Here is a 17,045-nt window from a genome sequence, read left to right on the forward strand (position 1 = left end):
CTGATGCAAAGACAATATTTACGAAAATATTGTTCTAAATAGTATGAAATCTGACTAGACTAACTAACAGGATGACAATCATAATCTACTCTTATACTAGTCTCAAATTTTGGTCTGCAATTTCGTTTTTATATCATTTTTTTATTTCATTAGCCAAAAAGTTGTATGCGCCTAAATTATGTGCCATCAGACTTCACGTTATTACAAATTATGAAAACAAAATAATTAATACAAGTTTTTTTCCTAAGGAATTCACATCCTCTAGGATTGTCATATAAAATTAAAGGAACTAAAACAAAACATTGTCCGTACCATCTTAAATTATAAATATAATGAAGAAATAAATAAAAATATAAATGAAATTCTATTCAGCGTTATAGCAATGCAAATATATAATAAACTGAAAGAAAACGTACAAACAAAACTGAATGGACAGTAACAAATACATCATTACACTTTTCGGGAATGTATTAAAACTATAACTTAATTGAAAAAAGCCTGTAATATTATACACAATCAAATAGAAACAGATAGTTTCATTACTAACTTCAAATATATCACTTATCATGCATTTTATTTTTACATATCTTATGTTATAAAATTCCATATTATTTTTTTTTTTTTACATTTTTAAATTTTATTTTATTTTGATAGTCAGATAGACGGTTATGTTACATAAATATACTCATTAAGTATATTTAGATATTTGATGATTATGCAACAATATGATAGCGTTTTTGAGATTCCTTTAGGAAGCATTATAATTTTGTTTCTATACTTCTTAGATATACATTGTTAACATAATATTACATAAGCTTTTCACAATGACATATTTATCTATACATATTTATTTATATATTTACAAATGGGACAATTTAAACAATATATAGTTTTCCTAATTACAATCTAAATGATCTAAATATCGGGCATATGTAGTGATATCAAGGAAGGCAATCGCAGTCTAACCTTAATGTTTACAATTTCTTTTTTTATAAACTTTAGATTTGGCTGAATTGTCTGATTTCATTTTCAACACAGTTACTATCTAAAATAAAAATTATTTAAACATATTAACGTGCTGACTGCCAAACGAATTTGGAAAAATTCTGTTCAATTTATTGTATAGAATTTTAAATAAATATACATCACTTTTTGAATTATCACTTTGATATTTATTGTAAACAAACTGAATTTCATTACTTTGAGAGCAGAGCTCAACATTAAGATATATCTGATTAATGCATAGAATAGTTTTTAGAAGCATATGATAATTAAGTTTAGGTTTTTAATTATAGGCAATTATAAAATAATTAACATTTGCAATTATTTTCTAGTTTACTCTCATGTTTTTAAAATTATAATCTGGTAGAAAATAAATTTTTTTTAAGATGCCTTTTTAGTTAGTAATGAACTCTTAAACAATGCCTCAATTATATTGATTTTTTTTTTCACAAACTAGAAATCATCTCATGGTTGGCAGTCAATCTGTTAAAGATTTTATTTTAATGAGCATGAATATTTTGATATTATTTCCATATTTTGATAATTGTTCTGAACATTTTTCTCTCAATGTAGAAACTATAGGATATTATGGTTATTATTATTTGTGAAAGTGGAGACCTACTAGACTATTTTAATGCATAGTGACTACTTTATTATAGCTTGTATATTGTATTTACTGTAATAAACAGAAAATTTAATTAATACAGATGCAAAAACTGCACTACAAATTCTGATAAATAATTTCAGTTTAGTAATAAGTTGGAGGCCAGTATATATATGAATAATCCTGAGAATATTAAAAACAATCAACATTCACAGATCTATTATAAGAGTTTCTAATTCAGTTGGCATACTTAATAAATATACTGTGTATATGTATGTACTAGTTTCATTATACGGATCCACCTATAAAATAGCCTACTATAATCTGCATATTTACACAATCTTATACTTTTAAATAAATTATAAACAGGGTATAAATGATGATATTTGGTATTAAGGAAAGTTTTGTCTTTAAATTTAAATAAATACTTACATACTATTTTTTTATTTTTTCAAATAGACAAAAATCAGATTAGTTTAATTTTTTTTGTTTTTTTTTTTAAATTTTTCGTTCATCAATATTTATCCTTTATTTCTAGTATAGAGGATTTTAAATATATATATGTATATAATTATATTTTACAGCAACTCCTATTATTAAAGGAAGTTTTTAAAATTTAAATCAAAATATATAAATATATATTTCTAAACACAAATCTTTTAAAAATTTATGGTCCTGAAAACTTTCATTAAATAAATAAGATTATCTTTTTCAGTTTCAAAATTTTAGAAGAACATCCACTTTAATATTTTTTATTCTTTATTTTTAAGGCATCAGCAAAGAGGATAACAAAATGTCATTATATAACAAAGTATACTACTACCATGTGATGATTGGCTTATATTACTAACTATAATATGACATACAGCAAATTTAAAAGTTACCCAAATATAACGCTGCACAACCCCATCGTCTATGACGACTTATCACGTGTGCAATAATATTTATATACCAATATATTCACATATTCACAAAAACATATACAATTTTTGGATCAACATTTTTTATACCAAATCATGAAAAACCCCCATTATCATCATGATAACATTTAAATAACTTTTTAAACAATAAATACTCGACTACGAGCCTATCATTGTACTTTAGTACAGAAACTTAAAAAATAGTCAATATAATATAAGTCTTACATTTTAACACGACACTTTTTTCTTCTTTTTTTTTCCTATTTTTACAATGTTTTTCAATACAAAAAGTAAATAAATAGACATTATAAAGGGATCTTATCTCAACAGTATACAAGCGTGGATGCTGATGGACAAGCCTTAGTCAGTGCGCTGGTCGACAGACATGTGAATAGGCTCCTTCTGCATGGGTTGGCCGGCCTGCGGTGGGCTCTTCACCAAGTTTTCAAACTCGTCTTGAAGGAGCGAGTCAGGTCGAGGTGGGCCGTATCCTTCACAGCTGCCCTTGTATGGCATTCCACTGACACCAATACCAACCTGCAAAAGAAAAAAAGAACATTTCAGATACTACAGAAGAAACAAATCAACAAGCTAAATAATCTTTCAAATAATTTATACGTATTTATAAATGTAATAATAGGATAAAATAATAAATACAGTAGAACACCGCTTAATCAAATTAACATTTTTAATCAAAGTTAACTAGGAATTTCATATTTACACTATCATCAGCACTAAATTATTGAAACTAAAAAATCATTTAACAGGGCAATAAACTAATGAAGATAAACAAAGAATTAAATGGTAAATATCTTATTAAAGTGTGGAATGGAAAAAAAATAATCAAGTTTTGCAACATCCTTAATGGCACAACATTTTTTTTAATTCATATTTTCTTGAAAATTTTTTGATTATATACACTAATATAAACAGTTGATTTTTAAAAAAATATGGTTATCCATTGTTAATCTCAGAATAAAATGAAAAAGATTGCTGTGTAAATTAGATATAAAAAGTAGTGTAGCATTTTCTCGGAACAGTTTTAGTTAGAAGATATTAATCTATAATTAAATTTATTTTGAAAGGTTTGATGTGGTTAATATCCTACAACTTTCTGTTCTTTTATTTTAAACATTATGTATAACTAACATAGGTAAGAAAATTAAGGTGTGTGCGACCAGAAAACAGCTAGCAGTGATTTTGAAAAATAAATTAGAATTATTACAAATAATGGATAAATGTGTCAGTGCATTTGAAAATGCTTGTAGTAAGAAACAGCACAATTAATGATTGAAAAATTGCATTGTTAAAAACCGAATTTTCTTTTTTACACCCCAGATTTCTTTTAGCTCTCTCCCTTAACTAGGAATGCATAGGCCCGACAAGGATAGATAAGTGGGGTTCTACTGTAGTTCTATTATTCCCATAAACAGTTACCATTGCTACATCGTTTGCTTTTATTGGACAATAATCTTTGAGTAAATATTTTTTTAGTATGATATGATTCAGCATTCCTTAAGTTTATGAATATAAATTCATAAAAGTAAAAAAAAAATACAATAATTCTGGACTCAGTTGTTTTTTAGGAAAAACAAATTGGATAATTACCTTGACCTTTGGTGGTTCGGGCTGCTGAGGGCGCTTCATCAGATCCATATCATCTTGGAACAGGTGATCAGCTCTGGCGGAGAGATCATTAGGCATTTGCTTGTAGACCATAGGTTGTGGCTAAAAATTGTTATATTTATCAGTTTTATAGACCTCAATAAAATTAATTAATCATATAAAGAATAACTAATTTCCTTAACACTGATTTTTATGAAATTGGACAATTAATTTGCCAGCTGATTTTAATCAGCAGTTCAATTTCTATGCAAATTAATTGTTTAGATTTTTGGGATGAGTACATATATTTTGTTTACATATATTATTTCATAAAAATAAAATAATCAGATACAAAAAACTTTTCTTTCAAAAAGAAATAAAATTGGATAACATGATTTGGAAAAAAAGATGAAAACAGTTCATTTTTTTCTTAAGGAAAAAAGTTTTATTATTTGTTTAAAATTGAAAATAATTCACTAACAACATTATGATTGATATAATTTATATGGTAGAAATCATTAAATCAGATATTAATTTAAGCATTTTAAATGAAAATTATGCATAAAATATGAAAATTTTCATCACTAACCTTAACTTTGGGGCCTTCATTTGATTGAGGCCTTTTAACTAAATCTTCAATTTCATCTTGGAATAGATGCTCGTTCGACCTGGGTGTCATGTTATCATTTACCATTGGTTTGTAACCCATACCCATTGCCATCTGTCAAAAAAAAAAAAAAAAATAATAATAACTTTGGTAAATTAAAGCTGAATAATATATATTTTAAGTAATTACTATATGTATAATTATAAAATACAATAGTGGTATACAAGCAGGCACTTCACACTGTTCAGCAGTAGGAGAGGAAATGATTAAGAAAGAGAGAAATATAATAATAATAAAATTATTATTTATTTTAAGTAGATGATAAATAATTTAGTAAATAGAATAATTTATACACTTTAATATACTTTAATGTGTATAGTAATTATCACACATTTAACATAACTGCAAGGAGTTTAGTGAGAGCTTACACTTATAATAAATTATAGTCATACATTTTTTTTCCCTTTTAGTTGGAGGTAAGATTATTTAATTCATTAATTATCAAAACAAAAGTAATTTTTTTATATTTAGCAATTACTTTTAATTTACTATTTTATCAAAGACAGATCTAGAGGGGCGTGGAAATAAGTGATAAGGAACACAGTAACTGGACAAGGCAGATAACTGAAGATGATATAAGAAAAAATATTCAGTTGTTAGACTAAATAATGGACAGAAATTCAAATTATTGTCAAGCATAAGTTAATAAAGAAGTACAAAGGGTAATCCTTAAAATATAATACCATAATAAATCTAATTATTGTTACAAAATCCAACAAGGCAATGGATTTTACTTTTTGATAAAGTATCTACTCAAGTAATTAATTTTTGAAAAATAATAGATCATACCTCCATATTATTGTTGGGTTGAGTTAGAGGTGACGACCGAGGGGAAGAGTCAACTGGGCTCGGTGAGTGAAGCATGAGGGATGCTGCTCCATTGCCACAATGCGCTGCTGCTGCAGCTGCTAGGAATCCTCCATATTGGTGAGGGTGTTGCTCATGATGATGAGCTGCAGCCAACATCTGCTGCCTCAAGTTCTGAGCTACAGCAACGACAGCTGCAGCAGCGGAATTTGGTGAGACTGAATCTGTCACTGAACCTGGGCCACTGCTGCCTCCTCCACCACTTCCTCCACCGCTACCATAGCTGTGTACACTCTCAGGAGTGCAGAGCTGAGATTTCTAAATAAATATAAGCACATTTTAATGAATAAATTCATAAACAAAAAAAAAAATTAAATCTATGAAAAATCTGATCATAAAAAAACGAGATATATGGTTGATTCTCCAATAATCGGCAATATTCATTGATTTTACAACAAAAATTGAGATTTTAGTTCATAAAAGTGGTATATCATAATAGTAGATAATTAATAAAAATAGATGATACTTTAGTACTTCCACGTAGCAGATGCCATTAGACCCATGGAACTGACATACAGACTTTGAAGGCTCATAATTAGTACTTAAAAGGCCTAATGAAAAAGAGTCACCACACCCTTGTTCAGCCCAAAAAATAGAGTGGAATGGTGATTAAATTAAAGTTTAAATAAGAGAAATATTGAAGCAAAAGATGGAGACTAATAAAACGTCCTTAATGCATGACATTCAAGCGATACTCACTGGAAACTATGGTTTGGGAATCATGAAGGATAGATTATTCCAAGATAGGATGCCTGCCATGACAAAATGACCCTAAAATTCCTCCTCCATCCCACAGAAGAATCTAGAGTTTTCATTCAACCAGCCTTTTTAATGTATGCAAAATTCTTACAATAAATACAAATTTATTAATGTATTTGTGTCAATTAAGTCAAGTATCAATTAATCTCAATGTATAAAGCTTCACTAATACAACTTCAGTTACATATTAACCAGAACAGAAACCTTTTCTAACTTATTGCATTTTTAGAATTGGATCTTGCAATCTGAAAGCTGTTGTGCATATATCCACAGTATGAACTTTTTTTCATATTTATGGTGGGGATAGATCTGAAGATATGAATATATATATAGAGAGAGAAAATTCTTTAAAGAATCTTAGAATTTTAGGGCAAACATTTCTCAAGATATGAGAAATACCTAATAAAATGAAATTCTTATTTTCCTGAGAATCACCAATAAAAATTACTATACATAAACTAACATGGCTACTTATAACCACATTAAAATAAAACCAAATTATCTTTAAACTATATTCAATAAAACTGCTAAAAAAATGATAAATGAATTAAATTTACACTAATAAATGCATTTATAATTATATTGTCTCATGATGATATTGATTAATTAATTATTAGGAATACCTAAATTTTATAATAATAACAAATGAAAATCATCGTACACAAAATATTCTTACAGGCATACGATGAGGATATCCAAGATTGAGAGTCTCTTCTTTCATGTGTTGAGGGTCTCTGAAAACAACAGCTCTAATAACTCCTCTGATATGGTCTTCTGGCCAAATACCCAACAGTATTCGTTGAGGTCTTCCACGGCCTTTTGGCCTCAAATCTGTAATTGACAAAGAAAAAAATTATTATTTAAACAATTATATGACTTGAATTTAATTAAAAGTAAAAGTGAAATTGATTAAATTGTATAAGGAAAATGAGATATTTTTTTCATTGTAGGTATATGGTCTGGGTGATGATCAAAGAAAGTAAAAAAAAATATTTGAAAAGCTATTTATCAATAACAAACTAATAAATTTATTATTAATAATAATTTAATAAATAGTTTTTCTGATATTTTCTTACCATTCTTTACAATCAACCAGGCTTTCTACAATTATCACATATGGTCAACAATAATCTTGCGATTATAATTTTTTTAATTTTGGCCTATTTTTTGATCTGTGGACAAGGATATAACTACTATTTATTAAATTTAAATTTATAAATAAAAAGGAAATTATTCTTTTCAATTATTATGTAGGCATATTTTATTTGATTAATTTATTTTTGTAAGTACAAATAGTAACCAAAGAAATATTGAAGGATTTTAAAATAATATAAAAAAATAGGTCTTTAAACATAAGAAATAAAAGTAACAAATTGAGCAAAAAAAAAAAAAAAAAAATTAAAAGCACTCTTTAATCGAATGAATTTTATTATATATATTAAGTAATCACTCATAAACCAGTAGAAACAGTTGGATAATGTTATGATATTAAAATTGAAATTAATATGATAAGCAATCATTTCTATTTTATATGTGAAAATTGTATGTAAAAAGCCAAAATTTCATCACTTAGATAAATATGTAATATATAAAGTCTTTTTAGAAAAAAAAGGATCATTAGTCATTTAATAAGATTAATTAAAATAATTTTATCTAGACAAATAACAAAAAACTATAAAGAAAATTACAGGTGAGAAATTTAATAATTTTTATCAAGATTGGTTATGATTTTTAGAAGATACTGAAACTATTAATTCATGTTGACCTTTTCATATTCACGAACGGTTCATCTCGACATGAACTGTATACGGGGTAATATGTAGGGGAAGACAATGGTATAGAATGGGCTGGAGAAAGCAGACAAGGATTTTATGCAAATGACAGAAATGTCATCAAGAAGCCATTGTCTTATAGAGCTATTGTGCTAGGTACCTCTTACCCTCCCCCCTCTCCCTCCCGCACAACTAGTATCTATCCTTTAGCTCTTACAATATGTTCTGTTTGTGTCACATCTTGTTACATTTATTCATATATGAGAAAATTGAATCTTAACATCACATAAATGAACAACCACAACTGTATATTTCTTGATATAACATTATTTCATCATCACATTTAGTTGAATAGTGTTCAAATATAAAAGTTTCAACAATATAACTGTATATTAAAAGTGATTAATTTTAATGGAATTAACTACTATGAAATATTTTTTATGAGTTATCTAGTTGCATCAAATGAAATATTATTTTTCAAAATGACATTAATTTAGTAAGAATGGATATAATATAATGTTACAAATAAAATAAAATAAGTTTTTTCTCTTCTATACAATTCTTTCAATCACTAAGTTTTTAAATTCTTATTTCATGAAAACCTGTTATCTAAAATAAAATAAAATCTTGAAATGTATTTTGTATCACATTGTCGGTTATGAATTGTCAGAAAAGTGGTTCCCCAACTAGGTGGTGCGGTACCCTGGGGTGCACCAAGAGTATGCCGGGTTTCTACAAACAAATATCACTTTCTCTAAATATTACAAAATAAAAAATCAAATATACAGATCAATCCAGCATTTCTTTATTTCACCTTTTCCTATATAATCAATTGCTCTAAGGATAATTGTGCCACAAATGTTTTTAGCTCAACAAGGATGCCACAAAGTTTTTTGAGCCCATAAAGGAAGCTGTGGGAAAAAGGTTTGGCAACCACTGTCTTAGAAAATAGACCAAGAATATGAAAAGAGGATATTAGAACTTTGTTAGTGGGTAATGAAGAACTTCAATTCTTAACCGTTAGAAACATAACAGGATTAATCAGGAAATGTAAAATCATTAACTTTATCGGATAATTTGCCTATACTTACAATCAAAGTTTTGCTCTAATTGCTGATAAATGATTTATGGTTATATTCAATCCTATTTGAATTTTGTCACCCTCAAAATTGAATTCCAATTAATATGAATAAATAGAAAAAAATAGTGCTTTACAATAATTTTTATAGTGTCTAAAAGGATTTTCAATCATTGTGATATAAAAGGACTAATAACATGCAATATATTTATTTAAAGAATTCGCATACACAAGCTTGTAAACACATATAGTGCAACAAAGAATCTGTCAAGTGTAGAAAATTTATTTGTAATAATTTCTTTTTAAATTTATGTCCTTTAAATTTCTATGCTATAGAGTAAACAATATTTTGAGGTAAATAAATCTATATAAACAAATGAAAAATCTCAATATTAATATATTAAAAATGAAGGTCTTAAATTGAAGAATTAAAAAAAAAACTATTCCATTTTTCTTTTTTACTATTGACAGATCTTTAAGGTGATTAGGCTACTACAATAAATCTACACGAACCAGAACCTCCATCAGCTGACGGTCCAAGCATATTGTGCACCCTGTTTGCATACAGGACGAATGTAGGATACGGTATGTCATACTTCCTTGCAGCCTGCGACAGGGACAGACCTTCCTTCAAGACAGACAGAATGGCTTCTGCCATTGTTTCAGGTCTCCATGACTTTAGTGGTCCTCTTTCACGAAACCTCAGGTTATGAACTAAACTCTGGTTTGTATTCCAGCACTTCTGCCACATTGATTGCAACTGGTACTGATAGCTGTCTGCTGAAAAAATTAACATAACAAGATATATATCATTAAACAAACAATTCATCATCTTACACTATACATGTTATATTAAAATATATATTCAAGATATAAATATTTTATACAATCTTAATAACTCAGAGAAAAAAAACAAAACAAAACAAAACAAAAATATTTTAATTTAGCGCGTAATTTATTTTGAGCAGGTTATTTAATCATTCACAATTCTCATTACATTCTGAACATTATTCACAATTATAGTATTTCACTGATCAGTTAAACAAATACAAAATACAATAAAATGATAAACTCGACTAAGAACTTAATAATTATTTCTAAACTTTAATAAAAATATTTTAAATGGATATATAAAATATCTGTCATATGTCTTATTAATATAAAAGTATTTATTCTTCTTTTTTTTAATATTAAAAATATAATATTTATGGTAAAAATAATAACAAATTAATTTTTTTTCTGAAAATTATAACAATGAAAGAAATGAATAAAAATATGAACTAAACCTTGGCTTTTCTTGGAATATATGGAAATTGATTAGTTATTTACATAATTTTTGAAACTTATATTATATTATATATTATTTAAATATCATATGTTTTAATTACATAAAAATAAAACATAAGTATGTAAACAGAAATAGAATATTTCTCACCCGCCAATGATGATGTGGAAGCTCCCAGCCAAGCATGAGAAGATTCGAGCATTTTGGCCTAAAAAAGAAAAGTGAAATTAGTTCCTTTCTTGTGGCAGATATAATTTAATAATAAATGAAATTAAATTGTTGTTGTATTATATTAAGCACATGTAAGCAATTTTTCATTGAACTCAATTAATGGGAAAAACTTTTCATTTTTTTGATATAATGAAATTATGCCTTTCAAAATTGTAAATTTATTGAACTCAAAGATTATATTTTATTTAAATAGACAGACATTTTCTGAATGACAATGTATAATATATCATAGAATGTTGTGAAAAACTAAATACATAGTTATATTTCTTATTTTGTGTTGTCCAAATATCATTTGCATCTTTATAAGTAAATAATTATGTTTTTAAATATGAATGAATATCCAATTAAGTTCCAAATTAATCCATAAATGGTAGAAGAGAGAAAAGAAAAAAACATTGTTTTAAACAGACAACACAGCTGGACAATAACTAATACACAATTCTTTTATTTTAACTCAATTGTTTTTAGATCATATAAATATCCTTTCCACAATTCAGCCATTGTTCAAAGATCTTTTTTGCTAAATAAAACTCTTTTAGCAGAAGTCATACTTTAGTAAAATTAATGTATACATGTTTTTCATAATTCATTTCAAAATAAATTTTTTTACAGTTGGACTTATGTGTTGTTTTTTTAAAAATGTTTCCATATGCTATATTGTTTTTATTTTCTTAAGTCTAATTTTGTTCTTATTTTCAAAACATTTTATTAGTTAGATTTAAAAAAAAAATGAAAAATAAACTAAATGCCAATTTTTTACTTGCATTGTCGATTTTGTTTTTCATTTATGTCAATACTGAACATAAAAATGTGAGTAACAATGCAAGGTTTCAATCTTATAGGGACAGAGAGATTTATAAAATAAAAATAAGCTTTTACTATAACTTTCAATAATTTGCATTGCTTCCAATTGTTCTCAGAAATAACTGTAAATTAAACTCATTGTGACTTCAACCTGCTCAAACTTGTAGGCTAAGGCTTGGCACCAGGTTTTGACAAATAGCAAATCAAGATCCTATTTTGAATGTCAAAACAGTACCATATCATGCTTCATATGGATGCAGCATAATTTTGCTTTGACATCGTTGCCTGGTTTCCCTCGAAACTGGAATGAGCTATTGCTGACAAATTTCGAAACTGTTTGTGTTTAAATCAAACTGCTGATTACTTAAGCAAATGTTCAGGCCTTGAAGTTCAAAATAGCATTAATAACACATCAATGGATACAATATAAGTTTATTATTTAATAAAAATTGGTTTTTAATAAACTATTCCTTGTTTAATAATGTCTAAATTCAGCCAAAAAATTATGAAATAAATATTTTTCCACAATTTGATTCTACAGGACATGCCTATCTCATTATGAGCAAATTATGAAAGACCATCATAGAAAAATGTTCCAACCATCTTGAAGTGGATATGAATTTTAGAAGGGCTCCAACAAACCTAATTGTTTAACTAAAAAGTTCAAGTGAGTAACAGAAACAAATAAAGTGCAACTCAAAATAACTAAAATGTTTACCCTCCTGAACAATTAGCTTCAACGATGCAAGTTTTAGAAATAATAATCTGAGTTCTTATGTCATAAAATAAAAAACATATACGAGGGGTTGTTTTCTAAAACCAGCCAAGTCTATTTTAAAATTTATTTATTTAATTAATTAACAGTTTTGGTACTTGATTATCACTAGGTTATGGAATTAAAAAATAAAAACAAAAAACATGAGATTTAACTATTTTTAGAAGTTATTTTATCTTGTAATAATACAGTACTGAAACTAATTTAAAAAAAAAAATTCAAAATGGCTCTTTTGGAATGCATAACCTCATTTATTCAATTAGTTTTCTTTTTTCACTTTTCCTGATGAATAACTAATGAATAAACTAGCTTTATTTAAAAAGCCTTGTACACAATGATTCATTAATGTAATTTTTTTTTAATAAGTAATTATTCATTATGTTTCATATTTTTTTAGGAAATTGCTGATTTTAAAATGTAAAAATCATTATCATATATCATATATCATACTGTATATGATATATGATAATGATTTTAAAATGTAAAAATCTTAAAACTTTTTTAATTATTAATTCATTTAATATTACAAATCTATTTTTATATAACTATCGATTGTTAATAGTCAAATTTTCGTAAATCGATACTTGTGATGTAAAAACATATGGATTGATATTCATTGTCATTTCTTCATTTAATTGGTATTGTAACGAATGTTACACCCAAAGTTTTTTAATTGTATTTATTTTTTTAGTTTAAAGATCTTTTTATGTGAAATATCGTACAAGAAGAGAGGGTATTCATACTTAAAATAAAATCTATAACTTTTCTTTTTCGAAGGAGTTGAAATAAATTAAGAAGTAGGAAAAAACAAATAATTATAAAAAAAAAAAAAAAAGAAGAGAAGAGAATATAGTAAGCAGTGTAGAAACAGCCGCGAGACGTGACAGTGTAGCCAACTGCTAAAAAATGAATAGAGAGAGTGAATGATGAAAGGGAGTAAGGACAGAGTAGGGACGACACTGTGTATCGCCCTTGTAGGGATAATTTAGTGAAGAGTTTCTCCTAATTATTCAGACCTTAGCTCCGCCATTACTAGAAACTTCTCCCACACTCCCTCTCTCTGGCTAATAGTCACTTATTATTATTTATACCGTGTCCGGGCGTGAGTGCGGGGTCACACCGATGGCCGTATATCTGGATCGCAAGAGGTTGGAGGCGGTTCTCGAACAAAGGGAAACTCTGGCAAGGTGTGGTCAGCATCAAGCTTCAATCTCAATGGGAAAAAAAGAACAAATCATTCTAAATGACGTTTTTTCGAAGAGATTTATCAATCCGAATCTTAGTTTTGAATCAAGTTTATCATACTTTATTTCTAAAATGAAAATGTAAGTAAATAACGTCAATATTCGACTCTTTGGAGTGTTCGGTCGTAAATTAAAACATGGTAACTGACAAAATGTTAACATGTTTAATGTTTATGAAATCAACCTTCAAAAATTCAGGTCATGCTAGAAGATTCAGTTCGTAAAAAAATTCAGTTACTATGTTTTACGACCGAACGCAGCATTTCTAGACTGAAGGGCGATTAAGCCGTTTTATGCGAGAGAGAGAGAGAGAGTTAAGGCGTCACCTAAGCAACTTCATAGCTGTAGAGGTGCTGGTTCGATTCCGGTCTGGATGGGTTGATTTGTATTCCGTGATGGCTCAACGAAATGAAAACCCGACCTTCCCTGTTTGTCAGAAAATGCTAGGAATTAAAAAAAAAATTTTTTTTTGGATGGTTATATTAATTTTTGTACTCAAGTTGAAATAAATTTGAATGATTGTACGATTAAATAAATAGAATTACTATTTTTAAACATCTCAGATTTTGTTGAAAGGGAAGTTCCAAGGTAAAATAACTAAGATTTATTAAATAACAAGAGCTACAATCTCACAAATAATTAAAAAAAAAAAGTACATCCATCTACGCCCGTCATTAATATTAGCCAATATCCAAGCAATGTCCACGACTTAACAACCGACTTTTATTTATGGTCGCAATCAAATTTCTCTCTTTATATATTCCATTCCGCCTACGCTAGGGCATAAATTTCACTGCCCTCTCCTTCATTTTCAATACACATTTAATGATGCCGAGTTTAGAAGAGATGTCAACATTGTGACGGGATTCCACCGAGTAAGAACTCCGTAAGGCATTCAGTCTTATGAATATTTATTCGAAAATATTCTCATGGAATATGCATTACTAAGATATTTTATTGCTAGGAAAACTAGAAGAGAAAGCAATATAAACGCACCCATTTATTGTTACATAAGGGCGAAAGAATTATTAACGAAAAAACAAAACAAAAGAAACGTTTTGGCGAGAGAAAAAATAAAATAAAAAAAATACATTATTTATTTCTATCCAGTTAAATATATTCTTTGCGGACGGGTCAAATTTATTGTTAGGTACAGAAGAGAGGTTGGTTGACAGCCAAAATTTAGATATGTGTTTCTTTATAAATGTGAAAGATATGACTTTTAGAGAAGAGACGAAAAATACCTGTTGTCTTAAATGATTTACGGGTCTGGTTCGGACCGTTCTCTGTCAAAATTTCTTTTCTAACTTTATTATAATTTACAGATAATGTTATGATGTGTTTATTGTTGACATATAATTATTTCAGCTGTGTATAATAGAATTTAATTTTTTACATATATGAGACGTTCTGTCGTAAGACATGTTAACTGTAATTTTTTACGAATTGAATTTTTGGTATCATCAACTTTTTTAAACGCTGATTTTATAAATTGTTGAAAGAATTTTTTATGACATTTGTTTCCTTAATAGAATAATGTTGATATAGTTAATGGTAAGTGACATTTGGTTAAATGTAAAACGTTGTAATTAAGAAACCTTTTAACATTGTGTAAGTTTTCATTTCCTTCTTTCATCACTTTATTTTATTAATTCCATTCCGTACAATTATTTACTTTATGTCATTCTGTTTATATTTTATTTTTTATTTTCTGTATTCATTGGTTGTTATCTTGTTCTGCTCTTAGCCCTGAGGAAGGCTAGAAATATTTCAACTTATTTGTGTTTTATTTTGACCGCAAGTAATGATTAAGTTTTTACCCAATGTTTAGGGACCATAGATTTACATTTTAGTATTTTTTTGTATCCTTAAAAGTATTTGTTCAGGATTTTCTTATTCAAGAGATTGTGGGTTTCTTCATTATATTTTCTAGAAAATCTAAATTTATTAGTTTTGCGCAAAACATAATGAACCAGATAGTGTCATAAATACTTGTTGATAAGTGGCAGGCTGTAGTAATTATAAGTATGGAAAAATTAGGTAATGCTATTTATGGTTTAATAACCTCTTTTATTGTTTTTTAATTATAGATTTAAATTCGTCTTGAATTTATAAAATATTGACTACATGTGTTCGTTCATTTTACATAGTATTTCAATTTTAAAAATTCTAAATTATTTGATAATGAGTGAATATATTTGGAAGGTCAAATTCATTACCCACAGAATGGATGTGGATTAAGAAGTCAAATATGATAAAAAAAAAAAAATTAAGAAAAACAAAAACCTAAACCCTCAAGGGCTGTGGGTTGTTATAAATAGCAGTTTGGGGTTAACTTAGCCCTCGTTTTAACTAGGTAAAGGCGGCACTTGGAGGAGGGACAAATTAAAATACTTGTAAAACTATGCGGCACACACAGCGAGCAGGGACACGAATGTGTTTCCCCCCAGGCGGGCTTAAATTAAATATACGGCCAAGAGAAGGCCATTATTCAGTACATATCAAGGATTCCTCGCCATATTCCAGTGACGAGAGAGGAGGGGCAAACCACGAATTAACACGAGCGAAAAACCATGGGATTATAAAAAATACCTATATAATTAAATATTATAAATAGGACCATTTATATGGGTGAGATATGCTATTATTATTATAAGAGGCTATTTAGCATATCGTTCTGTCTAACGAGCTATTTCATACTGTACTTTTTATGGGTATTAATTCTTCACCAGGCCGACTCTGTGTAGGGCCTTGGGTGTTGAATATGCATCGAGTTTTTATTGCTTTAGACTGATTGTTTCTGGCAGATTCCCTATCTACATTGTTCGTCCCTTCAGCAGTTGATTTTTCATGAACATTATTCAGGTGGCAGTGCCATATTGGTAGTCTGCGATTCGAGGAAAGGTTAGCATTGACGAGAACAACGCAGTTCTTAAAAGCTCGATTTGTTTCTTAAGAATAGGATGTTTTGGGTGTATAGCAGTCTAGACAATTTGGAAAGTGGTAATTATGGCTGAAAAATGGCGTAATAAGGGTTTCAGCAGGCAACATTCTCTAGAAATAATAAGTATACCTGGGAACACAATGAGTTTATTATTGCATGAGATTTCTGTTCGGTCTTCACACATTCTAATATCTCAACTCCGACGGGAATATGTCTTTTGTTTCATCTTATTCAAATATTAAAAAAAAATTAATTCCTACATTCTTGATCTAATAATTTATTCTACCTTCATCGACTTCTATAAGAACTACTTCACTCCGGGAGGCCTCCTCTTTAAGTCCCTTCAAGTAACAGTTCTGCCATTTATCCTTTAATATTAATCTCCACCTGGGTGGGTGTCTATTTTAAATATAATTTTTACTATCGCCAACCTATAAAATGGAATATATAGTAAGGAGAATTATTGCAGTCGTGTAAAATTTCGAATT

At 28.0% G+C, this 17,045-nt stretch overlaps 1 protein-coding gene across 1 annotated transcript; it reads right to left on the reverse strand.

Moving 5' to 3' along the window:
* Positions 1–2,886: 2,886 nt before the first annotated feature.
* On the reverse strand, positions 2,887–10,761 carry LOC106678601 (protein bric-a-brac 1). Its single transcript, XM_067050588.1, has 7 exons — positions 10,710–10,761; positions 9,788–10,054; positions 7,101–7,255; positions 5,588–5,923; positions 4,721–4,852; positions 4,135–4,254; positions 2,887–3,063 (listed from the first exon to the last, which is right to left on the reverse strand). Exons 1-7 carry the CDS (start codon positions 10,759–10,761, stop codon positions 2,887–2,889), a joined length of 1,239 nt encoding a protein of 412 aa, XP_066906689.1.
* Positions 10,762–17,045: the final 6,284 nt, after the last annotated feature.

Source organism: Halyomorpha halys, unplaced genomic scaffold (genome assembly GCF_000696795.3).
Source record: "Halyomorpha halys isolate HHAL.00 unplaced genomic scaffold, Hhal_1.1 Scaffold148.1, whole genome shotgun sequence".
Lineage (NCBI taxonomy): Eukaryota > Metazoa > Arthropoda > Insecta > Hemiptera > Pentatomidae > Halyomorpha > Halyomorpha halys.

Excerpts from the sequence above, each read along its gene's own strand:
- LOC106678601 (XM_067050588.1), bottom strand. The coding sequence starts at position 10,761 with ATGCTCGAATCTTCTCATGCTTGGCTGGGAGCTTCCACATCATCATTG. Across the intron at positions 7,256-9,787 it reads GTCAGCTGATGGAGGTTCTG|ATTTGAGGCCAAAAGGCCGT; the intron begins GTTCGTGTAGAT and ends TGTCAATTACAG. Across the intron at positions 3,064-4,134 it reads CCGAACCACCAAAGGTCAAG|GTTGGTATTGGTGTCAGTGG; the intron begins GTAATTATCCAA and ends TTTCTTTTGCAG.